This window comes from Musca vetustissima, unplaced genomic scaffold (genome assembly GCF_032173495.1).
Source record: "Musca vetustissima isolate MV318-11 ecotype Yass unplaced genomic scaffold, APGP_CSIRO_Mvet_v1 utg4449, whole genome shotgun sequence".
Classification (NCBI taxonomy): domain Eukaryota; kingdom Metazoa; phylum Arthropoda; class Insecta; order Diptera; family Muscidae; genus Musca; species Musca vetustissima.
The window spans coordinates 149,615-176,748 of record NW_026880903.1 but is presented as its reverse complement, the minus strand read 5'-3'; the positions used below and the strand labels follow the sequence as shown (position 1 = coordinate 176,748).

At 35.2% G+C, this 27,134-nt stretch overlaps 1 protein-coding gene across 1 annotated transcript in view; it reads left to right on the top strand.

Annotated features, from left to right (window-relative positions):
- LOC133326827 (tyrosine-protein kinase-like otk) overlaps positions 1–24,979 on the top strand; it is a 38,148-nt gene extending 13,169 nt beyond the window's left edge. The window contains 5 exon segments of the mRNA XM_061535431.1: positions 18,467–19,395; positions 21,947–23,278; positions 24,252–24,409; positions 24,484–24,820; positions 24,887–24,979. Coding sequence (XP_061391415.1) covers positions 18,467–19,395; positions 21,947–23,278; positions 24,252–24,409; positions 24,484–24,820; positions 24,887–24,979 — 2,849 coding nt within the window.
- The last annotated feature ends 2,155 nt before the right edge of the window (positions 24,980–27,134 follow it).

Genomic DNA, 27,134 nt, shown 5'->3' with positions numbered 1-27,134 from the left:
TTTAAATCCCTTTGGACGTTTTTTTTTTTGAAAATATCTTCTAAAATTCTTCCTTAAAATAAATAATTGATTTCCATTAAAATGTTATTTTTAAGTCATTTACCTTTCGTCTATAAGGTCTTCGACATTCGCTGCCTAAAAGTATGTACCTGTTATCTCTTTCTCTCTAATTGATTGCCTAATAAAACCATTTCTATAATTGATTGCCCAATAAAACGGCTTTCAAAGCTTCTATTAATTAAATATCGAATCTAATTTAAGCATGTGCAAAAATCTCCTTTCACGTTATTGCCTAAAAGTATGCATCAAACATAGTTTTTTTTTAAATCCTTTTAGATTTCTTTTAAGAATACCTTAAAAAATTGCTCTAAAATTTTGCTTAAAAATAAATAATTAATATCCATTAAGAATTTGCATTTAAGTCCTTTACTTTTAGATTATAAGACTTTTAACCTTTGCTGCCTAAAAGTATGCATCTGTTATCCCTTGCTCTCTCTCTCTCTCTCTCTCTCACTAATTGATTACCATTTCCTCTGCTAATTGTTATCTATCTGCACAGAGTAATCAATCACATTAATTATTTACTACTTGGCCGGGATAAATGTCTTCTCGACAAAATATTAAATATTAACAAATTAACAGTGTGTATTGTTGTGTTGAAGAACCTCCCCTCTCCCCCTCTTACTTCATCTGGCACTCTATCTAACAATGTCATTATAGAGAGCTCATAATGCCTGGGAATACTACCTATCATGTCGTTGTTGTTGCTGTTCTTGTTGTTTGGCAGTTGACTCTTGTTGGTGTGGCGTGAAGAGCACTTATAAAATAACTCATACCCTGCTCCTACAAACATAATAATAACAGCACCACCTCCCTGCCTTCCTCCCTCCCTCACACCGCTGCCTTAATTGCTGTACACAACAAGGCAGGCGGCACGGCACGTACATTGACAACAAATTACGACGCAACAAAATATTTTTCAACACCCCAATTTAAATAAATTTTGTAAGGATCGTTGAGGAGAAGATGAGGAAAAAGGGGAGAGAGTTAGAAAGGCAAGCATGGAAGACAGGCAGAAAGGCTGGATGCCTGTTAGACTATTAAACAACAAGCCAAGAAACCAGCTTGTAAATTATTCCTCATTATGGACTTGATGATGACGAGGACGATGATGATTTTGGGTTTCTGATCTTCAAGTTGTTGTTGTTGCTAAAAAATACAGTGACATTATGTCAAAAATTTATTTTATGAAAATTACAAAACTACCAGCCAGGCAAACATTGTTTAGTTAAGTCAACAACAACAGCAAGAACAACACCACGAACAAGGACATCACTTTGAGCATATTAAGTGGCCTTATATCCTTTGCTTGACTTCCTGCCTGGCAGTGGTTATGATGAGTGGTATTTGTTGTTATCCTTTCGGGTTAATAGTACACAAAATTAAGTTATTATGCTGAGGAGTAGTAGCAGCAGGACACAACTCACACGAACGCGTAATGCGACGACCTACTACCCTTAAAACTGAAAAATTGAATTTTTTTGAAACATATTTTTTGAGGAGAGTGTGATTGAGGAGTGTGTGTGTGATGTATTTTGTATGCGTGACATTTGCCTTGTCATTTTGGCTTGTAAAGCATAATTCCCAAGAATTAGTGACGTATTTTTTTGTTGTTCTTCGGCTGGTGCTTCATTAATCCGTTGATGAATCACTTAAACGTTTTGAAAAGATTTGAGGAGATTTGCTGATTTTTTTCTTGGGTGCCCAAAAGGCAAAAGGGAAATGATGTCATGTGGCATATGAGATGCTTAAAATGTCCCCAAAAAACTGAAATGATTTCTATTAAGTTGTTATGCTGGAGGGGGTTGGAACTGGAGCCTTTGGTCACCATTCTAAGTTCCCTTTCTTTTTTTCCTTAGAAAAATCATCAGCAAGGAAAAATGTAATAATTATCCTTAGCCCCCACCCCTTTGCCATGCAATAAAACTGTTGTTGTGGAAAAAGTCCTTCAATTGTTTAAATGTGTCTACAGCAACAACAACAACGGAGATGATGATATCAACAGCCAAGCTTGGCAAACACAGAAGAGTATGTATGTGGACCATTATCCAGCCACCCACAGTGGCAGTAATAACAGAAGCATCAGCAGCAGCAGTAACAAACATCCTGGCTTGGCTGACGGTCTGTCGTAATGATATTGTCGAGGGAGTCATAGATTTAATGTTTTCAGCTTTGCTCATAAAATTTTATGTGTTTTTTTCTTTGCTGTTGTTTTCCCAAAAAATGGAATTGTTTCAGCTTGAGGAGTAACGGCGGAGAGTGGTTGTTATTTTCCTAAAGCCAAGGGGAGAGTCTTGGGTGTTGACTATTACCAGGATATGACGTTTGTTGCTAAGCAGTTCACAGTAAAAACAAAACTTGTTATGACCATAAAACGACGACAACAACAACAGAACAACATCAGCTCCTGCTGGCTCCCAATGTTTAGCCAAATGTTGTCGTTGTTGTTCGTGCTGTTGTTGTTTTCTAGTTTATTTTAAATGTTTGTTGGGTATTTTTCAAATTCAATTCATCCTTTCTTTACTGAAGTCAAAATGGGGATAAAGGCAGCAAGAACAACAGTAAGGCTGCCAGACAGCTTGCTAGCCAGTCAGCCAGCCAGCCAGCCAAGCAACTGTAAACAATCAGTGAGCCAAAAAATATATACACACACACATACACACTCTCTCATACCACATTGGGTTGTTCATTCATTCATACATTTTGGTTGTTTGCCATGAATGAGAAGAGATTTTTTTCCTCAGTTAGTCTAAAATAAAATATTAGAGGGGGTGGTATGGAAGTTAGGGGAAATTTTGAAAAAATATGGAATTGAAAAAGAATTAAAAATTCATTGAAAATCTTTAAAGGTCGAATTAAGACCAATTTTAATAAATTTTAAAAGGAATGGGAAGCGAAATAATATTTAAAAAAAATTAAATTTAAAATAAAATAAAAGAAATTAAAGATCCGTATCAGAAAATATATTTAAAAAAATTAAAACAAAAATTGAAAATTTTTTGACAATTCATTACGAATTTTTATGAAACAGAAGTCCTGGGAATATCTATACGAAGAAACAAAAGAGAATTGATGAGGATCAGTGCCGGTATCCAACTGTGCAGTATCTAACTGTGCAGCGAAAATTAATATTCTGAAAAAGATCGTGGCATTGCAAGAAATGAGGTCCTCGAAAACCACAACACACGCACTGATAATTTCTTAATCTTCAATATTTTTGAGAAGACATTTACCTTGCAAAGTACTAATTATTAATGTGATTAATCTTTAGATAGATAACAATTAGAAGAAAACGCGTAATCAATTAGTGAGAGAGAAATGTATACTTGGTGCATACATTTAGGCTGCTAAGGCTAATAGCCTTGTACTTTAAAGGCAAATGATAGTTCAGGCTCATGATACTCCCTAATTTATATTTAGAATTTCTATGAGATTATTTGCAGCAGCAGCAGTATGGCTTAAATATTTCTTTATTTAAAAATAAAAGAAAGAATATGCTGACGCCTAAAAGTATGCATCACTCATATTTAATACAACCACAATAACATATACATTATCACGAATAATCTATAGCTTTAGTCCATGGAAATAATACAGTAAAGTGATATCTACATTATCCTGTTTTTAAACCAATCTATTAAAAATACTCTTATAATAAATTTTAGTGCCTTAAAGTATGCATCACTCGCACTAAAAATAATGGCTCATGCTCATGATACTCCCTATTTTATATTTCGAGTTCTTGTATGATTATTCGAAGCAGCGGCACTATGGCTTATATATTTTTTATTTAAAAATACTAGAAAAAAACTGACGCCTAAATGTATGCATCACTCATGTTAAATACAATTCAGATTCATAGTAGTATAGTAGTATACAGGATGACGAATAATCAATAGCTTTAGTTCTAGACAATAATACGTAATCCCCAAAATTCGTTTGGGTCAAACACCTATCACCTTCTTACAAGAGAAATATTTTAGGAGCCACAATGTTTAGGAGGCAGAATTTGTACGCTTTTTTAATAAAATTAATTTAAATTCAAAAATGGATCTGTTATAATTAATTTGAACAGAAAAAATCGAAATTATATAATGAACAATTATTTAATGAACAAATTAATTAATGAACAATTTATTATTTCCTTATAATTTGTAAAAAGGGATTCATTAGACTTTCATGATCTAAAACTTCTCTTGCAGCTAAGTATAAAATTTCTCTGACAAATTCTCTTGAAATAATATAACCCCCAAAACTATGCACCATTTTAGGACGAGAATTTATTAAGTCCATATAATTTTTAATTTAAGTATTAATTCGACATTCAATATGACATGATAGAAAACATTCGTCTGCTTGAGTGGACAATTACTTTGAAAAAATCGGACGAAACCTCTAAATGTATGCACCATGATTTGAAAAACTATTCATTACTTCCGTATGATTTTTATCTCTGTAGTTAAATGATATATAAAATCACCCAAAATATTTAATTTTTCTGAGTAGAAAATTTCATTGAAAAATCTTCCTAAAATATTTGTTTCCCCAAATTCCCTCCCTTACCCTCGTTTCATTTATAAACTCTGAAATAAATGCATTTTTTTCTACGGCCCAGCATAACAGAATAGACACTGTATTATTTTTTATGGAGCTCTGGAAGTTGGGTTCTTTTTTTAATATTATTAAAAAAATAAAACTTCTAACTCCCTATTATTCTGTTGGCAGGATTTTTGTGTTAGGTTGCGACCATTGCGTTCGTCATAGTCATCATCAGCATCCTCATGGTGATGGTGACGAGTGGAGGACGAAAGAAATAAAAAAACAACTCCCAACGACCAACTTCATAACATACTCGCACTTGTTTCCGCAACAATGGTCATATTCAATGGCTGAAGAGACACTTGAAAAAAAGTTATATATTTGTAAATATTGAAATATGCCAAACAAATTGAACAAAACATTTTAATTGTTTTGAATTTTTTATATTTATTTTGCATTTTGAAAAAAAAAAATTGAAAAAATGAATAAAATCATTGTGTAGACATGGTTGACTTGGGGCTTGGGGTTAGATATGAAATTCAAATTCAGGAATTTAAAGAACAAATAAAACATATGGTTTACAAATAGGTTGCAGTTGTGATGACTAAATTAAAAAATGGTGCATATTTTTAGGCTATTTAAATTTGGTTAATATGAAAATTATTGAAAATATATATTTTTTATAACAAATTTATTATAAGATGTATAATAATTGAATAAATTGTTTTTATTTACAAAAGTGGTTATTTGCCTATGTTTGGTGCATACTTTTAGGCAAATATTTATTTTTAATATTTGATTTCAGCTGTTCACTAAAAATCTTTGATAAAAAACCTTTTTAATTTTTTCTTTCAGATTTTTTTAAAAAAAACTTTTCTAATTTATAGTGCAATTCTATTACTTCCTTTGACCTCCACTTTAACCTTAAATTGAATTTAATTCTTTTTTCGTTTTGCTGTTTTGCTCATTTCACATAAATTTTCCAGCATGTCTGCATACATTTCCATCTCTGAACTATTTTCATGTTTACGTTACATTTATATTTCCATTTTTTTGCCCTGCAATTTTTCGTTCAGGAATATTTTTTCTGTGTTCCACAAGAGCCAGAAGTGAAATACCATATCCTCCATGTCCGCAGTGAAGTGAATGTGTGTGTGTGTGCGAATGTGTGCTTGTGTTTCAGAATGTTTTTGTTCGAATGTAGCCACCATAGTTAGAATAGAAGAATAATAACTTGGTCCTTTCCAGGCAGACAGTATAATAATATCGACATACATAGAGTGAACGAATGTGCAGTGTTATGTCTGTGTGTGTGTGTATGAGTGCGATTGTATGTTTGTTATTGAATGTCTGGTTGGCTGTCTGCCCGATTCCTTAGGTATATAGGATGTGTTTTATTTTTTTTCACTCTCTGTGCGGGAACAGGGGGCCGCGAAAGTATTTGGAGGATATTTTTAAAATGTGTTTTTTTTTCTTTTAGGAATTGAAAAAATGGATAATTTATGTGGATAAAATATTTTCCACACTATGACTGGATAATATATAAAAAAACTTTATCAACGTTATGTGGATAATATTTAAATTGTATCCATGTTATGTTTTTAAGTGTAAATCATTATTCACTTTATCCACGTCATGCAGATAAAAAATCCATATCCACCATATGTGGATAAAGAAAAAAGTTTATCCACGTTGTGTGAATAACATAAAAAGCTTATCCAAGTCATGTTGATAATGAAAACAATTATCCATATTATATGGATAATCCAAATCCCTTCATCGTGTGGATAACGTAAAAACCTTATCCTAGTCAAGTGGATAACGGAAAGGCCTTATCCACTTTATTCGGATACGGTAAAAAATTTATCCACGTTATGTAGATCCACGACATACGGATAAGCCAAAAATCCTTACCCACATTCATGTGGATAACGTAAATGTCTTATCGACGTTATTCGGATAAATTAAAAATTTTATCCACGTCATTTAGATAAAAAATAGTTAATCTCTGAATGCGGATAATATAAAATTTTATTAATTTCTTTGATTTTTTTTAATTTTATCCAGACAGTTTTTCTACATGTATAAGCCAAACGGATAATACAAAATATACCATCCAGCCTTTTGATTATTACTATTTTTTTAATTTTATCCAATTTTTTTTTCAAATTCATCCGTTTAATTTCATTGCACCCTGTCTCTGGAGGGAAGCTATGTTTGAAATTCCCATATTTTCTGTTGTTGTTTCCTTGTTTTTATTTATGTTTTTGTTTTTTTTTTTTTATTATTTTATTCGCATATCCATTGCATATTTTTCTCTCATAAAGTTCGTGGTGGTGTTGTTGTTTTCATGGATTTTTATTATTTTTGTTTTGTTGTTGCTGTTTCTGTTCTATGACTACAACTCAGCTGAGCTTTTTGGCTGATGACTAGGTCTGGTGTTTCTTCGTTCGTTCTGTCTGATTTTTTTTTAATATTTTTTGCAATTCCATTTGGAATGAATGAAGCTGCGGTGGCTGGCTGGCTGACTGACTCGCCGTATGATGGGATTCTAGCCAGCCACATATGTTTGTGTGTCTGTACGTTTGTGCGTCTGCATTCGTTTCTAAATGAGTCGAGAGTTCAGTTCAGTTGAATTGAACAGAATAGAGCAGAGCAGAACACAGAACCGAATGGAACTGAGTTGAAGTTTTGCTACGGTTCGTTAGGTTTTGGTTATGTCAGGATATGATGATGATGATGTTTGTTTGTTGGTTTGCTTGGTTGTGCTACGTTGTTGTTGTCTAGAGAGTGTTATGGCTGCACAATGCCATAAATGAAGATGGGGTTGCCTGGCAGAGTGGGTGGCTGGTTTGGGTTGCATGATATCCAACCAGCCAGCCTGCCTGCCAACCATCCAGCTAAGCAAAGTGGTTGATAATGTTTAACCAGTCTGTGTGTAACAAACACCAATAACAACAAAAACAAAAACAGGAGCAGCAGCAGGATGACAACTACCCTTATACACACACTCGCTGAAATGATAGACTGTAACTTTAACATTGACTTGTATTCTTCTGCTTCTTCCTGCACACAACTAAACAGCATAGGTGAGACTGTCCGTATGCTTGCATACATGCGTGTGTGTGCATGTGGAAGAGAGTTTGTGTTTTGTTGTGTGTATTTTTGCAAAACTCAATGATGTTGTCTTCGTATATTTCATTGTCGCTGATGTTGTCGTTGTTGCTGTTGTTGTCTCATCATATCTCTATGACTTCGTTTTTTTCGGTGGCGTTGATTGTCTATCCAGCTTAAGGGGCTTTTGTGTCATAGCTCTATTTTGTTGTTGTTGTTTGTTTCACTGAATGGCATTGGGTGGCTGATGATGTCGTTGTTGCTCTCCTCTCTTCGCCTGCCTGCGTGTGTGTATAAATGTGTGTAGTTGCATTACGGGTAGAGAGAGAGTGCACAAGGAAAGAGTCAGAGGAGAGCGTTAAAGAGTCCGTAAACATTTAATTCCTTGCAAAAAGATTTTAATGATAATTTGTGTGTTGAAAATTGTCATTGAAATCAAATATGAAATTGTAACGAACGAAGGAACAAAAAAAAAAAAAAAAGAAAGGAAAAAATAAAAAAAAAACTGTAGAGTACCCAATGAGACTAAAAGAAAAGGCAAGGGATTACATTAGCGTATTAATAGATTGCTATCATCAGACACAAAAGGGGAAGCAGCCAAAGAGAGATGGAGAGAGAGAGAGAGAGAGAGAGACGAGAATTGGAAGTAGTGTATCAGTTTTAATGATTTGAAATTAAATCTGAATGAAATTGTAATGAAAACGCAACTAATCTGCCGAAAAGAGGTTGTAGACAATGTCTAGTAACTCTTTTAGGAATTAACTTTAAATTATTTTTGGAGGGAAATTTGTAAAGGTATCGAAACATTTGTGTAATGAATAGCAACTATAGAAGTGGTTGGGGTGTGATGCATAATTTTAGGAGTTAATAGAATTGATATTAATTAATGTAATTAATTAGAAACAAATTAATTATTTTTAATGTTTTGCCTACCGGAAATTTGGTCTATTAAATTATTTTTAATTATTAATTTTTAATTAACTGGTGCATAATTTTAGGCATTAATTTTCATATGTTTGTAAATATTGCTTATATTGAATTATGAAGTAATTGCTTTCAATTTGAAGGTGCATATTTGTTATGTTCACAAATAAATGAACGTATCTTAAGAGATTATTTTATCTTTGCTGAATTTAGTGGTGCATAATTTTAGGAGTTACTCGCATAAATGAATATATGCAGTCAATATTGAAATTTGGACCGATTATTCGATTCGGATGTCAATACTTAAATTAATTAAACCTTGTAGCTACTATATTTCGCTTCGGAGGCCCATATATAATTTGGCTAGAGATATATGGACACATACAATGTATTAGAATTGTTTATGCTTAATTTATTGATGCATATGTTTGGGAGTTAATTGCATGATTTACAAATTTACTATTCGAGTAGGTACTGGATATTTTCAGTTCAGAGGTCCTCAACGATTTTGATTATTATGTTGTGTGGTGCATACATTCAGGCGCGCTTTCATTTCGAATTCTCAGCCATCCTTTTGGTATGAATAAATAAAGTTAATATATGAGTAATAGAAATGGATGAATTATTCGATATGGAGGCTCATATGAATCTGTTTCGGATATCGAGAGTACCAGATGATCGTTCGTGTGAGAACTAAAAGTGGTTCTTTGTTCCTAAGTTATTCCTCCGAAGTTGTCTGTATATAGAATACATTCCAAAGGTATTCTAGAGAGCTTCTAATAGTCGCCCGATCATCCTGAGTTATTCTTATGAAGTCTTCTGCGGGTAGAATATATTTTAAAGGCATTGTAAAAAGTTTCTAACATTCGCTTGACCGTCCCGAGTTGTCATCTACCGATTTGCTAAACATTGTAGATGCCTTCCTAGAATAGATTTGGTCTCTTTCAACTCGATGGAGATTTTGCGCGATTTTTAATTCGATGGAAATTTTGCGCGATGATAGACAGAAAATAGAATAATATAAAAATAGTTTTCATTTTGGATTCTTAAAACCAAGTGAGGTCGCTTCCATCCGACCAAATATAAGTACTTTTGGTCTAGTTTTAAATTGTATTAAATAACCATATGTGATGCATAGTTTTAGGCGTAAAATCTCATAGCACTGATTTTACTACAGATTTGGAAAGTTTATTAATCGTTTCTTGCCGTAACATTTTACTAGCATTAATTTAATAATTTTTTTTTGAAATAGCAGCGATGGATCATATCTTGTTTAAACCGTAGTGTGGTGCATGCTTTTAGGCGTGAAACCTTCTATCCATATTTCGCCCATTTTTTTCGAAGTTTAAATGATTTTATTAAAGTTTTTTAGTTATTCCAGACAACAAATATAAATTCTAAATCCCCTTTTCTCCCTTAATCCCCCTCAGCCCCCTTTTTAATATATTCCATTTACCTTTAACTAACTTTCATTTAAAGTCACAGAAATTATTGATTACATTTTAAAGATATGTAAGGGATTTGTTGGCATAAATGCCTATAAATTATCACTGCCTTCTCATGGCACCATTTCCCCCTTTGTTTCATGTTGGAGTGGAGACAGGCAGACAGACATAGACCTGGATATGCGTGCAGCGTGACGACCAGGGTATTTGTTGCTGTTCGATGCGATTGGGGCACAAAATAAAGGGGGTAAATGAAATGTGCTTACATGAATGGATGGAAGAGTTTTTTTGCTGTGGTGTTCTGCTTCTTTTGAAGTTGCCTTATCAATTCCAAAGATAACAGACATTAACAAAAAGTGAACGTTGTGGCGGCAAAAAGCTTTTGTTGTTCCTGAAAAAAATTACATAAATAAAAAACTGCCAGCACTGCACTGAACAGCCATCGGAATTGAATGCAGCGAAAAAAAGACATGTGCATTTCAAGGGAAAAAAGTGGAGAACTGTTGGGCAGCGGCCATAAAATCAACATTAAACAGAAAGCCCGGCAACAAAAACAACAACACCACGAACACACCGAACACCATCGATATTAATATGAACATCAATCAATGCGCCTCCTAACAACAAAACGAATGAACGAAGGAAGTAAGGTGTCTAAATGCTGCTTGAAAAGTTGGGTGGAGGGAGGCAGTGGGGAAGGGGGTCTTTGGGTGTTGACTGATTGAAAGTTTGGGGGCTGGGGTAGGAAGTGTTAGGTGATGATGAAGTGGGTGTTGAAGACAAAAAGTCTTTTTACGAGGGCTTTACACATACATTTCTTTTTCTTTACATCCTTAAATGTGTGGATGGGGGGAGGGGGTATCCCCCGTCCAATTGTAGGAACTGCTATGAATATGAAGAGTGGCAGTTTTAATATTGTTGTAAACAGTCATAGGAGGAAGGCAAACGAAAACGTGTTTGGCATTTTTAACTAATCAGAGGCTCACACTTACGCACGTAACTATGTACAACTATGGATTTTCTCATCACCCTGGACTCTGTCAGTGGAATATCACTCTCGATTTATTTGCTCACGAACATTGATCAAATTTAGAAACCCATACAGTTGAGCCTACATAAACGCAGTACACGTTTGCTTGTTAATGCCATGCAGAACAAAACCAACAAGAACATCAAGCCGAACATCGACAGCAGCTAACCAAAAAATAATAAAACAAAAACTGAAATTGATTTGGTGTTGAAAGAACGCCAACAACAACACACAAACCAACAACTTTGTTTAGGTATTTTCAACGCAACAAAATCTCCCGAACTCTCCCCCCTCCCCCAACTCCTTCTTAAAAGTCTTCCTTTATGGTAGGTGTGTGCGTGCGTGTGTCTATGTGTTTGCTTGTGTGAAAATTTACGATATGCTGACTGCAATAAAACAAAATAACAACATAAAATTCCCATTTCATTTGTTGGATGTCTGTTTTGTTGTTGTTGTTGTTGCTGTTGTTATGTTTACCTAGACTACATATTTTTTTTTTGTTCTCCAAACCATTTTACAACAAAATCCAGAACACAAACAACCATAAAAATTTTAACATGTTTTGCATTTAGTTGTTGGTGTTGTTAATAAAACGCCTCCCTGTCAGTCTGTCATTCAGCCAAACAACCGGCCGGTCTGTGTTTGAGTTCGATGTGAAGGATGGGGTAGTTGAAAACTCTCACACATGCCTGCACTTTGTAAATGCAGCCACTTGATTAGATAATATTATTTTCCCTCCTCCTCTTCCCTCACATCAAACCGTGAAATGTTTATTATTTACGTTTGCCCAATTTTAGTGCTTGAGTTTTTTCGGAGTTCTTTATCCCTTTTTTGTGCTGGAAAATTAATTAATTTATTTGAAAATTTCTATTTACTTTGTGATGAGTGATAACCATCATCATCACCACCACCAACACATAGACAACCAAAAAAAAAAGCAGAAAAAAATATTTAACTTTGATTTGTTTAAAGAGGTTGATAACAAAAAATTTACTCTTCTTTTTGATGGGTTTTTTTCACAAAGGGGGAAAATCGTAAAAAATTCAAATACAAATATGATATATACAAATTGATAAAAGTTTTTGTAATAAAAATATATATCATATACAAATATGATATATACAAATTGGGAAAAAAGACCTTCTGAGGAAAAATCTGGGATGTTTTGTTTTTGGAAAATTGATACAATCGACATAGTATTAGCATAACTCTAGGAGATCTTAATGGGATCGAAGAGCTTCTGATCACCTCCTTTGTAAAGAGGATCTCTAAAGAAGACTTTCCTCTCCTATTGCCAAGCATTGCCTCGAAGAAATTAAGGCTTTCTAGAGACAAACTAATTTCTGGAGATTTTTAATAAATAGAAAACTTTTCAGAAGTTTGTCTGTGGATAGAACATATTCTAGAGAGCAGGGACGTACGCAATGAATGAAATGAATTTTTTTCACAGTAAATTTATGTTTGCAACAGCGAATTTTTCATTTTGTACTACCGGGTCCCCCGAAATGAAATCCTGTGTACGTTGCTGCTAGAGAGTATCTAAATCTCGTTCGATTGTCCTGAGTTCATCTTCCGAACTCAGGCATACAGACATTCTGTAGACAGTCGTTTGATCATCTTGAGATATTCTTCCGTAGTCTTCTGTTGGTAGAATATATTCTAGAGGGGCTCTAGAGAGCTTCTAAAAGTCGTTCGATGATCCTGAGTTATTTCCCATGTCTTCTATGGATAATCTATGGTCTAGAGGCATTCTCGAGAGTTTCTAACAGTCTTTCAGCCTTCCTGCGCTATTTTTCCTAATTCTTCTAGGGGTAAAATATATTACAAATGTATTCTAGAGAACTTTTACCAATTGTTTGATTTTCCTGAGTTATTCTTTCGAAATCTTTTTTTGAAGGAACTTCAGTTATCTTAATGAAGTCTTCCGTGGGTAAAACATATTTTCGAGGGGTCTAGAGAACTACTGGCAGTCGTTCGATGATCCTGAGATTTTTTTTTTTCGAAGACTTCTGTGGATAGAATATATTTTAAAGAGTTTCTAGAGGCATTCTCTAGATAAAAATCTTAGATCTGTTCTTCTAAAGAAGCCATTACGTTTCGGTAGGTCTTCTAAACAATCAACGACTTTTATTGGTCATCTATACCTGAAAAACTCTTTGCAGATCATCTAAGAAATGACTGGAGAAGACAATATTCAAAGGCCTTCCGAAGAATACTTTCCAAAGACCTTTCATAAAACTGTATTTTCCAGAGATCGTCCAATGGTATTTTCTATATATACCTAAATCTAAAATTTCTTCTGGAGATCTGCAAAGATCAACGACATTCAAGATGCATTTTAAAGACAGGAAGTCTTATAGAAATTTAACAATTTGGTGGAGATTGTTTAATTTCTAGAAGCATTTTTTCTTAGAGTCCTTAGTAGTACCCTCTATATCAGATAGTAGATCTCCTAGAATCATTATAGATAGTATCTTAGAGACCTTGCCAGTAGACCCCCAAGAGGTCTTCTAAATATAAGATGCTGTAAATTTTCTGGAGATCTTCAAAAGGGCGAATCTTCATCAGTTAGTCAAAATAAATAAGTTATATTTTGGACCTTGTCAATAGAATTTCTAGAGGTCTTCTACGAAAAGAACATTCTATAATTATTCTGGAAGTAACTTCTGAACATGTTCAAAATGGAGAAGACAAAAAATACGATAGAAGTCTTAATCAGATATTTTAACTTCTAGAGGCATTCTTGACAGAACATTTATTTTGCAAAAGTTCTCTTACAGACCTTAACAGTAGACACCCCATTAGAGGCCTTTAGGCAACAGCAGAAAATGAAGAGATCTCATTTGGTCCGTAGTTTAATGGTCTTCCAAGGATTTTCTATGGTTTTCAGATGTCGTATATAAAGATAAAATTTTTGTTTAATAAAGGCTGATGTCTTTTACAGAAGGACCATTTATAGGCCTTGTAGAGGATTTCTATTAATAGATAATATTTTAAAGGTTTTCTATAGACAGAGTTTCTTATAAGATCTGCCCTGCGTCTGGAGGTTTTCTAGAAGAGATATATATCGAAGGTATTATCTAGATAAGAATCTTTGAAGAGATATTCTGTAGACAGAAACATTTTTATATGTTTTATTTTATATTTTTTTTTTATATTTTTATCTTGAAAAAAAAAGCTGGAGAACTAGACAAAATACCATGTAGGGACTTTCTATGAACAGAGGAACTTCTGCAGGTTCTAGAGTTATTTGATAACTTTATTTTTTTTTTATTTTCTTACTTTTCTATGTAAAATTCCTCCGGATTGTCTGTTATTTCTAGAAATCCTCTAAAATATCTATAAAAGTCCTCTGAAATATTTCCTGTTTATAGGAGGTCTCTGCAAGGTTTTCTGCTTGTGGAAAACCTGTGGAAGTTCAAGTCGTCAGGTACTTCCATACATAGAAGATCTATAGAAATTATTCTGTTTTTATCTGCTAAACTGGTCTAATAAGGATTTTCTGTCTACGAAAGACCTCTAAGTGGGTTTCGATCTATTGAAGTAGTCAAGAAGTTCCAATGCCCGTATAACACATCTTGAAAGTATTTCGTCTAAACAAGATCTGTGGCAAAGGCCTATAGGAGATCTTCTGGCTCTACAAATCTTAAATTTGGATATTTCCCCAACATTTGTTTGTGTTTTTTGTTTTCAATTTAAATTTGTTTATGTGTCATCACCATTTGATTTACCTTTCCCACCATCTGTTTGATAATCCCTCCCTCAAAATTATCTTTCCCCAAAAAACTATCTAGGGACATTAAGGTTTTCAGCTCATTATAAATAAATTATAACACATATTTACACACATCTACAGATATACAGATATATGTTTAATGCAAATGGGATATATTTATATTTAATAATACAAATAATCCTATAATATAGCAACAGAACAACAACAACAAATTCCCATAAATGTAGTTTTATCATGTCCGGAGAGTCGATGGGATCGGGCATTCCACAAGACAAACAAACAGTCAACCAAACAAATAAACATAAAACCACACAGATGGTGTTTTGTTAATAACCACACACTTGCACACTCACACACACACACACATTGACAATGACAGGAGTTGAAAAATACATAATTTAGCTTTAATCTCTCTCTCGGTCGGTATGCATGTCCCTCTCGGGTCTGTGTGAATGTCAGTGTGTGTGTGTGTGTGTTTGTATTTTAAATAGTTTAATTTTAGTTATTATAATAATAAAATACATAAATCCCATACTCATGGGAGGCCATGGGAGGAATATTTGTTGAGGCAGGGATATGTTTTCATATTTAATGGAGTTTTAATGGATTTAAAAGGGATTTGTATGGAATTTCAATTAAAAATTAAATTTTATTTTCCAACGAAAAAAGTAAGAGCTTAAATGCAGTATTTTATTTAAATGTTTTGTTTGTTTTTTCGATATAAGTAGAAATGAAATTAAAAATATCTTTCTCTTTCAACACACACACTCACACACAAAACCCCAGAAGAAGAATGCCTTTATTTGTGTTGAAAAGACAAATCCACATTTCAGTATTTTATTTTCTAAATTACTTTTTCCCCTTCTGTCCCATTTCGTTGGTGGTGGAGTTCCATATAAACACTGCCAACATGGCACATGTCATTTTAAGGTACCAAAACCAAACAAATCATGGAAGCTAACATTCAGCACCAAATTGCAGTTGCAGTTTGCTCTGCAACCCCAGCAACAAACATCACTTGCTTGTTATATTCAATGTTGTTGTTGTTCTTGTTTTTGTTATCGTTGTTGTTAGTTTGGAGATTACTTTTAAACAAAAAAACCATGGCTACTCCCAGATTCATACTCCAGCCACAATACTCCATCATCCTCATCACCATAATAATCTTCAGTGAATAGATTTGTATGCCTGCAATGTGCTGCAATTTTTGTTTTGTTTGCTCTACCCCATTTACCCGCTACTCCCCATCTCCTTCCACTCCTGGTTCCCACCTCTCTCCCTCCTGGCTTAACACATTCTTGAGTTTTGTGTTTTTCCAATAAATGAAATTTTCGCCTGTAGCAAGTCACAACATTTGCCCATGGAAGGCTCTGCGTTTATTTGCTGACTAGCTGGATGGGCAAACAGCGCCTGGTTGGATGGTTGCTTGATTCGTTGGGTTCCCTGGCTGGCTGGCTGTTTGTCTTCCTGCCTGCCTGCCATGGCTTGGTTTGAATGCCTGGCATTCATGACATTTACGATTGTTATGGAAATGCATTAAGTGCAATTTATTGTACGCTTAAATAATTTTTTTGTTTTGCATTCACACGAATGTGTTGTTGTTGTTGCAATTGCTGTTATCGTTGTTGTTGTTGACGCTGCTGCTCCTGGTTTCCAACTCTTCTGCCTTCAATTATGGGCCTCTGCAAAAAACAGAGTTCAACTTGCATTCTAAAGCTTTAAAATCCACTCACACACATACACACACGTCAAAAATTTCCTGCTTGGTTGTTAACACCAAATAAAGCTACGGCAGCAACAAAAACCAACAACACCAACCAGAAAACATTGTAAGCAGGATAACTGCAGCATATAATGGGGTCTTATGGATTACTTTACGCATGCATAAATGCGAGGGGGATTTTTTGTATAGCCTCTCTGCATGCAAGGGCGGAAGGGTATTCTTAGATTGTCATGTTGTTGAAAATAACTGCAAGAGATCTCATAGAGAAAACCATCTAGGAATGGACCCAAGCTCATTTTGAAGAAGTCCTCTGAAAGTCCTATGGAGACCTGAGGGTCTATGAAAAATTCTAAGTCACAAGAAGTTCTAAAGTTCTATAGGCTTCTTTAGACAAATTTCAAAAGTCCTCTGCATTCTGGTTTCAGTATAGCCTGTCTAACAGGGACGGGAGGGTATTTGCAGATTGTCATGTTGTTGAAAATAACTGCAAGAGATCTCATAGAGAAACCCATCTCATAATGGACCTATGCGCATTTTGAAGAAGTGCTCTGAAAGTCCTATGGAGACCTGAGGGTCAAAAGTCCTCTGCATTCTGGTTACAGGAGACGCCTAGTCTTTCCTTTTCGATGCATTGAAGAACTTGAGAAGTTCCTATGGAGATATAAGACTTGAGAAAGGCCTTCTGTCTATAGGCGATCAGTTGAAGGCCTCTGGGAGGTATTCTGTTAATTTAAGATCTCTGTCCTTTAAATCTCGATGTCCAATAAAAGGTTTTCTATCCAAATAGGGTCTTTAAATGTTGTCCTGTCTATAAAAGATCTCTAAACTGAAGATCTGTTCAGAGAATATCCTTACAATGAAGCCCTCCTGTCTTTAAAGATTACTTTTAGGGGGTCTATAGACATTTTTATATAATTTCTTTTCCTATACAGGACCTTCACAAGTTCTTCTGGTTGTAAAAGGCCTCTAGAAACAAGTTCTATAGAAGATTTCCGGGAAAGCTTTAGTTTTTTTTTTAATTTTTAAAATTTAATGTCTTTTAGAAAGCCTCTACAAGGTCTTTGGTTCAGAGAATACGCTTAAAAGGAACCCCTGTAGAAGATTTTGTTTGTGTAGAATACCTCTAGGGGACCTCTAGTAATTCTTTTACACATAGCCTCTATAAAAATTTTTCTAAGGAAGACCTGCAGAAGATCTTATGACTATAGAAAATAATTTGATAGTTATCCTATAGCCTTCCGCACAAAGAAAATCTTGACAGAGACTCCAGTGTAAAACAATTATCTGGAAAAGTCAATAATTTGACCACTTAAGAACCTACTACCATGGACTGCGGATAGGTCATATCCAAGAGAAGTTTTCTGTCAATAATGTTTTTGTGAATACCTATATAATATCACCAGTCTTTAAAAGGTCGTCTTGGGTTTTCACAACATCTCTAGAAGATATTTTAGAACTCTTATATTTAACGAGGTTCTTTAAAAGGTCTAGTGTATAAGAAGGCCTCTAGAGGTTAGCTTTTCTCGTTAACTCTCATTCCTATGGGGGACTTCAAACGATATCCAGATTATTTTCGGAAGGCTACCTATCTATATGAAATTTCTAGATAATTTTCGAACGCCCAAATATGGGATTCCATTGTCAATTCTATAAAATTACTCCTGAAGGTCTTCTCTCTACGAGATTTCCATAAATAGTCTCCACCACATTGGTATTAACAGACTTTCCATCCTTGATTTTTGTAACAGAATTTGTACCCATGTTTTATTGCGGATTCCTATTATTATTACGTGTGTTGGGGTGTGCGTTTTATTTCTTCATATAATTTGATTCCATAATTCTCCTCTTATTTTCATAGTTAATAATTTGTGTCCTCCTCTTGTCTTTCTTTGCAGGGATTCAAACTGCCAACGTTCAATTATTGGCCAATTATCAGCACGAAGTGATTTTAAAATGTCACGTTGAGGCATCATCCGGTGATGGCATGCTGGAAATTGAATGGTTCCGTAATAGTGAAAAATTAAGCAGCATCAAAAATATCGAATTGGTTGAGAATCGTTTAATTATACGCAACCCAACGGGCCAAGATACAGGGCTCTATCGTTGTATTGCCTCCAATGCTGCTGGGCGTGTTATGAGCCGAAAAGGCTACATTTTAAAATGGTCCAATGTCAAGGAGTCAACAAATTGTTTACCACGTCTAAAGAAAAACTACATCATTCCGGATGGCATGAAGGATATGTTTTTGTGTCGCGGCAAACGCGGAGGTGATGCTACTACACATGGCGGAGATGATAAATTACCTGCTGCCACGGATGTACAAATAACCCAGCCACCTCAGAAACGTGCCACTGTCAAAGAGAATGATCCAGCGGAATTATCCTGTCAATATTCCATACCGGAAAAATATTTGAAAAGCGCCGAGGCATCAAACGAAGTGGTGTTGCGTTGGCGTAAGGATGGTAAAATTATACGGCAAATGGAATTGAATGGAGCCGGTGCATCATCGTCATCGGTGTCACAACGTTCTTTGGATGCCAACAAGGATCCCATGTTACGTGGTGAGGATACCCGGGTGGCCATCAGCAAAGACAATGGTTCTCTGGTCTTTTCCAGTGTCATAGCCAGTGATGCTGGCCAATATGTTTGTCAAGTGGTGATAGAAGGTTATCGCCCTGTCACTTCGGAGCCGGGTGAACTGCAAGTCATTGAACAATTGAAATTCATGCCACAGCCTACTTCGAAAAATCTTGAATTAGGTTCGGTGGGTAAGGTGCATTGTAAGGCGCAGGGTACGCCAACACCGCAAGTTAAATGGCTTAAGGTAAGTTTTTTTACCCTCTTCCTCTTTATTCCTATACCATTCTCTCCCTCTCTTTCAACATTCCTGTGTAGTTATTTGTAGTTTTGTGTTTTCTTGTGTGTGTGTTCCCTTGTTGTTTTGTTTTTTGGGGTGAAGATTTACTGCCAGAGTTAGTTAACAGCTACTGCCAAGTTAGCAGCAGGTGCCGTGCTAAGACAGTGGCTTAAGGGCAATTATGTGAAAATCGACCGGAAAACATAAGACAAAGAAAAGAAAAAAAACAAACACACAACAGATAAGAAAGAAAAACTTTTATGTGAAATAGTTTTATTTTCGCAAAAACAAAATGTTTTTTTTTTTTATTTTTGCACAGTGGGGAAATTTGGCAAACAAGAGGAAAAATTTGCCTTAACATCTTTTAGACTTTTAGAATCTCTCAATTATGAGTAAGAAATGTGGAAAATTTTCTGGGACTAGAAAACTTTTGGGAAATCGTGTAAGACTTCCAGAAGTCCCTCTTTATATCGACCTATTTAATAACTTGTGTGAATTGATGTCATTGATAAAAAAATATAATAGGAGCTCCTAATAGGGAGGAGGGAAGGCATTTGTGGAGGACTGTCTATGAACCCAAACGTTGTCTAACGATAGAATTACTTCGGAACATTTTCAAGAGATAGCCGACATGTTGTAAAAATATTGTTGAATTTCTAGAGGATCCTGTATAGATCGAAGACGTGCTGGTTGTGGAAAATTACCTTCTATCTTTAGAATAGCGTCGACAGACTTTCAGTATTTCATTTTTTAAGAACATCTTAATAGGTATTTTGTCTATCATGTATCGAAGAAGGATTTATGTCTAAACGGGACCTCAGAATATATACCCATATAAAATCTCAGGAGTTTATATCTACACAGAATTTCATTAGGAGGAGCATAAGCCGTCAAAAGTTCCTTAGACTTCAGGATGTATTTTATCCGCTGAGAATTTCAGGAGGTCAACAGCCTGTAGACAAGGATCTGGATTCAGATATGCAGAATATCTCACGAGGAATTTTGTCTACAGTAAAGCTCAGAGAATTCTATCATAGAAGATCTTAAAAGAAAAATATACATACCTATAGAAGAATTCTGCAGGTATATTTCGGCATATAGAAGGTCCAGAAGAAGAAGTTTAAATTTGAAGAGGTACCTTGTCTTCGGAAAATTTGTGGGGTCTTGTTTGTGCAGAAGATTTCAGGAGGCCTTCTGTCTAAATAAGTTATCAGAGCTCAGAAGAGCTTTTTCTAGAAGAGTTGATCTATATTTAAGGCTTGAATAGGTGATATGTATATATGACTTCAGGATGACAAACATCAAGAGAGATTTTCTGTCTATTGACTTCCTCAGGAGGATATCTGCCTACAAAACATCCCCGGACCACGTGTATTAAATCTATTAGAGAGCTTTCCGATTTATTGCGCAGTTTTCTATCTTAATAAGAGTTTGAGAGAGTTTTCTTACCTTACGAGGTTTATAAATAAGGAAGACCCCAGGAGGTATTCTAGCTAAAGATTTACGTGCTCTTGGAGCTTCCTACTGGACATATTTCATTCTTTTGCAAGATTTCGTCAAGTAGATTACTGGCTAGAATCTTGAGTAGACTGAGAGATTCCCTGGATATGGATAAGCAAATCTTAAATTTTCTCTCTCTCTATGCCGGTCCCACTAGCTTCCTCTCTCTCCCTCTCTTCACAACCACTGTGCCAATGACCAACAATCCCGAACTAACTTAATGGGGGAGCAGTAACTAAACATGAAGCAAACAAAAAAATAATAGTTTGAATAGCTTCGAGAAAAAAAAAACACCGATGCATAAAATAGCCCAACTACAACAACAAACAAATTTATTGAGAATGGGAAAATTGTGGAAATGGCAGAAGAAAATGGCACAGAATTAGTTTTATTTGAAAACATTATACTTTTCAAGATAAATACTTTAAAGAGCTTAGAGTTGTTCGCACAGTTCGCAAAAAAAGAAAAAAAAACAGTCAGTGGTGCATTGGCAAATATTGCTGCTGACTAACTGGCTGGCGGGATGGCTGACTGGCTGCTGAAGTGTGCTTCTAAACTTATGGGGAGGAAATTTGGTTGTTGGTGTTATTGCTGCTGCTGCTGTTGTTGTTGTTCGTAACAACAAATAAAACAAGTCAATGACCAACAACGACAATGGCTGAGAAGTGTTTGATGTCCCGCAGGCAGAAACACTCATTTCGAACAATGGGAAACCATAGAAGCATGACGGTAGGTTGGTTGTTCGGCCGGACGGACAGACATACGGTAGTTCGGTTGTAGGTAGCTTACTTGGATGCGGTATGGGTCAGTTTATTAACTTGGAGTTTGTTTCCGGCTCGTTGTTGTCCATTGTCTGTGGTGGTCGAGTAGGAGAGACATTGTAGGTGGGTGGTAGTGAAAGGGGAGGAGGGAGTGCAAATAAAAATAAGTTTGAAGAAGAGTTTCATTTTTTCTTGTTGTTATAAATTTGCTCACTTGCTAACCAACTTTTCTGCTCTTCTCCTATTTTTTATTGCAGGATCTCAAGGATGACTTGCCAGATACATTGGAGGACATTAATGGCACATTGACTTTTAAAAATGTCACAGCTGAACATCGCGGCAACTACACTTGTGTGGCCATCAATTCGCAGGGACAAATAAATGCCACTGTCAGCATTAATGTTGTGGTTGCACCCCGTTTCCTGGTGGCACCCGAAGGACCCATTGAGAGTGTGGAGTCCGGTGTGGCCCTAATGCATTGTCAGGCAACGGGCGATCCCAAACCGACCATACAATGGGACAAAGATTTACAATATCTGAGCGAGAATAACACAGACCGGACACGTTTTCATTTCTTGGAAAATGGTACACTGCAGATAACCAATGTCCAGCCGGAGGATGAGGGTAGTTATGGCTGTACGATTGGCAACAGTGCCGGGCTGAAGCGAGAGGAAGTGCGATTTATTGTAAAGGGTAAGTGAAAATGGAATTTAATCCGAAAGATAAATAAATAATTTAAATTTTTTTTATTCACAGCCACCGGTGATGTTGAAGTGGAACCCCAAGAAGGCTTCCTTATCACCCGAGCCGTTTTAATAACCATGTCCGTGGCCTTTGCCTATATCATATTGGTTGTGGGTCTTATGATTTGGTGCCGTTATAGACGCCAGGCCCGCAAGGCCCGTCTCAACGAGGGTCGTGACAATCCCGAAGCCGGTGAAGGTGAAAAGAATGCCGAAAATGAACCCTGCCTTTCCGAATCCAAAACCGCTAAAGTACGCAAAGCCAATGGCAACAACAATCCCAAGGCCAATGGTGGCAATGATGCCCAAAAATCTGATGACACTGCTTGCAGCAATCATTCCAAAACTTCGAAAAAATCCAATGTCTATGACCAACTAAGTTTCCCCCGATCTGGAATAACTGAACTGCTTCAAGTGGGTCGCGGTGAATTTGGTGATGTTTTTGTGGGTAAAATTAAATCATCCCTCATAAAAACCACTGCCGATGATAAAGACACCGATACGGAAAAGAATAGCAACAGTGATAATGGTAATGGTTCAGCGGCCACAACCTCAACCACAGTGGAGAAACGCCGTTCGAAAACGTCCATGGATGATATTGAAGAAATCAAAGAAGAACAAGAGACTTGCAGTAGTGATAATGAAGCGAATGCAAATGCCAATTCGGATGAATATAAACTGGTTATGGTTAAGGCCTTGAACAAAATCAAAGATGAAACGGCATGCCAGGAATTTAGGCGGCAAATTGAAATGTTCCGCACACTGACACATAAGGGTGTTGTACGGCTGTTCGGTTTGTGTCGTGAAAAGGATCCACATTATATGGTCTTGGAATATACCGATTGGGTAAGTTGAGAGAAGAAGGAGAATACCTCATAGATGGTTTTAAGAAATAGGTAACTGTGAAAATAGAAGATTTCCAAAGGCCGTATAGATGCCAAGGACCCAACGTTTATTACCTTTAATATTATAATGACCACTCAGTTGTACTTAAGATGTAACCTCAGAGTTTATCTGGACTTATTATGACCTAAATGGTGCTCCTATTACATCTCAAGGGTACTTATGGTACATCAGGAGTCATTATAATTTCATTGGTAAATTCTTATGTTTAAATCCCTGGATCCTTGTAGAATCTGAGATCGAAAGCTATACTAGTTGCCTATTAAAAGCCTTTGTGTTTACATAGTTTTTTTTTCGAGTATCAGGACACTATAAAATCTTAAAAACTTTACTTCTCTCCTAAAGTCGTCCTCAGGTCTCGATTTTCGGAGTTTCTTTTCAATTTTCAGACTTTCTCGAAAATCTTTAGACGAAATCAGGGGTTTTCAACGATTTTTTTTCGAGTCCCTTCGGTCATCATTTCGACATGTAGGTCTTTTTCGAAGCCTGTTTCGGCCTTCAGGGCATTTTAGAAACGTAATAATAGCATTTCTTCGTTAAGCTGTCCCTCAGGACTCTATTTTCAGAGTTTATTTTCAAACTTTAGACTTTCTCGAAAATCTTCAGATCATATGAAGGCCTTCAGTTCAGAACATGATATTCAGATTTGCTTTTTGACCTTCAGGCCTCCTTAGATAATTTTAAAGGTCTTTACATACCTCAAAAAGTCCATCAAAATTGTGCCTCAACACATGCATTTTTTTAATTACCAGAACCATTCCGTAACTTATTTTTATACATCGTCGCAAAAGCGTTTGTTTATCGATCTTCAGGTTTGTTTAGGTCTCCCTCCCTCCCTCCAGGCCCACCTAATATTTAATCCCCTTAATTTTATAACGATTCGATAAGTAATTTTATTTTTTTCTATTATTTTCAGGGCGATCTCAAACAATTCCTTTTGGCCACAGCCGGTAAAGTCAATACTTCCACAAATTCCTCCTCACCACCACCTCTGCTGACGGGACAAGTTTTGGCTGTGGCATATCAAATTGCACGTGGTATGGATGCCATCTACCGTGCAAGATTTATACACAAGTAAGTCCAACAAACAAATTCCCATAATTCGATAACATTTTAATAAAAATCCTTTTCTTCTTCCACCTCCGCAGAGATTTGGCCACCCGCAATTGCATAATTTCCAGTGATTTCATTGTTAAGGTTTCATATCCCGCCCTAAGCAAAGATAAATATAGTCGAGAATATTTCAAACATCGCAATACCCTATTGCCCATTAGATGGTTGGCACCCGAATGCATCCAAGAGGATGAGTACACCACGAAGAGTGACATTTTCGCATTCGGTGTGGTGGTATGGGAATTATTTACACAAGCCACCAAATTGCCATTCGAGGAATTAACCAATGAAGAGGTGATACAGAGGAGTCAGTCACAAAAATTGGAATGGCAGTGTGCCGAGGGTACCCCGGAGTGTCTCAAGGAGATATTGGTATGTTATGAACTATTTAAAACAACCGAACACATTTTAATTATTTATTTTCTGTTTTTATTTTAGACTTCCTGCTGGAATCACAATCCCAAAGAAAGACCATCATTTAGCCAATTGGGTTCGGCTTTGAGCAAGGCCATACAAAGTCTGGACAAGTAAATAGAACTTCCTGCTCACTGTGCAGTGTGGAAGCTGATATGCATTTATTCATCATTCAATTCAACTGAAAACAACAAATTTCATTCAAAAAAGCCAAAAATTACTTAAGTCTTTTTTTATACTGCCTCATGAGAACATAAACGAACGAATAGATTGATAAATTAAATTAGTAATTTTTAAGAATAGCATGACATAATAATTATTACCAATATAATAATAAGAATAAAAATAATAATTATTTATTAACATTTACAAACAACAACAAATAATCAATAACTTTGATTTTTAAGTTATGTTTCTGTAAAAAAATCTAAAACAATGAAACCTCTTAATTTTATTCACATTTATTTTTACTTAAGATTAAGTGTACAACACTTGTGACTTTCTTTGTGGTTTTTATAAAATTAATGATGAAAAAAAAACGAAACAAAAAGAAAAACATTTTAATTAAAGCAATTTTTTATATTTATAAGAAAGAAAAAACAAACAACAAAAATTACAACAACTTTTAAGAAGCCATAATTTTATGCTAATTTAAAAAAAAACCAAACAAAATCTGTAAATCTTAAAAAAAAAAACAAAACAAAAAACAATGTGTAGTCTCTTAGCAGTATTCCTTTCTATTTCATTTTAAATTCTATCCACTGTATATATTTAATTTTAGCCAACGATTTTCTCCTCTCATCCCATTTTTCCTCACACCCACTCTCATCCCCATATATATGGAAGAAGAAGTTGATTGATTAAGTAGTAAAGAAAAGCGTATTTTGTATAACCGAACGCTGATCATAAAATTCAGTTACCAGATAAGCATTTATAGTTTGTAAAATATAAAAAATAAAAATGAAAAGAAGGAAAGCCATCATCACCATTAAGAAATATAAATTAATAAGTGAAAAATAAAAATTATAATGATAAATAAAATATGAAATATATAATTAATATTTAAAAAACATGAGTAGTTTTTTTATTAAAAAAAATTAACACAATTTTTTATTTTTTTGCGACATTCACTTATCTTTAAATTAGTGATCTTCCAGATAAATAGGTCTTTCTTACTTGTATGCAATCCGATCACCAGATTTTTCTTTTGACTTTAAACCTCAAATACCTTTCAATGTTTTTCTAATTAATTGGAAGTATTTATTTGGCCTGAAGTCCTTTATGAAAGCTTTCAAAAATTTCTAAAGCCCACGAGATATATTTGATACCCTAGTTTCTTTAAATCTTATTTAGGATTTCTGATAAGTCCTGACAATTAAATTATGAGGGATTTTAAAGCCTTCAGGTGTTACGAATGTCTGAAATACTCTGAAAATATCTTGAACCTTATTAAATCCCTTCATATAAAAATACATACCGTTTTAGGTCGCCTTTTACAACTCCAATCGGCCTAAAACATAAAATATAATTTCAATTATTTTTAATTAATTACATTGTGGAATAGGGCGCAGTTATTGAGTTATGAAAATATTGATCATTATTTGTCACCATTTAGTTTACAAAATATAATAATAGGTCTCTAATTAGACCACCATTTGTCATTAAAGATCCCAAAGACTTAATTTTTATTCCACTAGCCTTATGGTTAATTGTGGTATATACACTTTGCTACAGCAAAAAAATGTCACATCGAAATATTGGTTTCAGACGCCCATGTTGTTTTGGACCAAATCCGTTTCAGATTATTTGGGATCGATTTAAAAATGTCCGTCTGCCGGACTGGTTGATGTGCACTATAACTCTCGAGGGAAGTAATTAATTTCATCCAAACTTTGGACATCGTAATATTTCTTCAAAACTTAAATCAAATTAGAATATGTGGAATATCGGTCCACTCCTTTTGCTACATCCCACACAATAAGGTCTGCGTTTTAATGATTTTTACTATTCTAATATCATGCGAACGGTCTATCCGATTTGAACTAAACTTTGCACAACCTTATATTCTCCTGGTTTTAAAAAGGTGAAATATGGGTCTCATCGGCCCACTCCTTCTAGTACCTCCATCAAAATATGTCAACATTTTTAAAACTTGTACATCTCATATGATTATGTCCGAAGATGGGACCAGTCGGTTTAATCCTTTTAGTACCTCCCCCACAGGTCTATATTTTCTTGTTTGTTTCTTAAGCGAATTGAATGTCCAATTTGA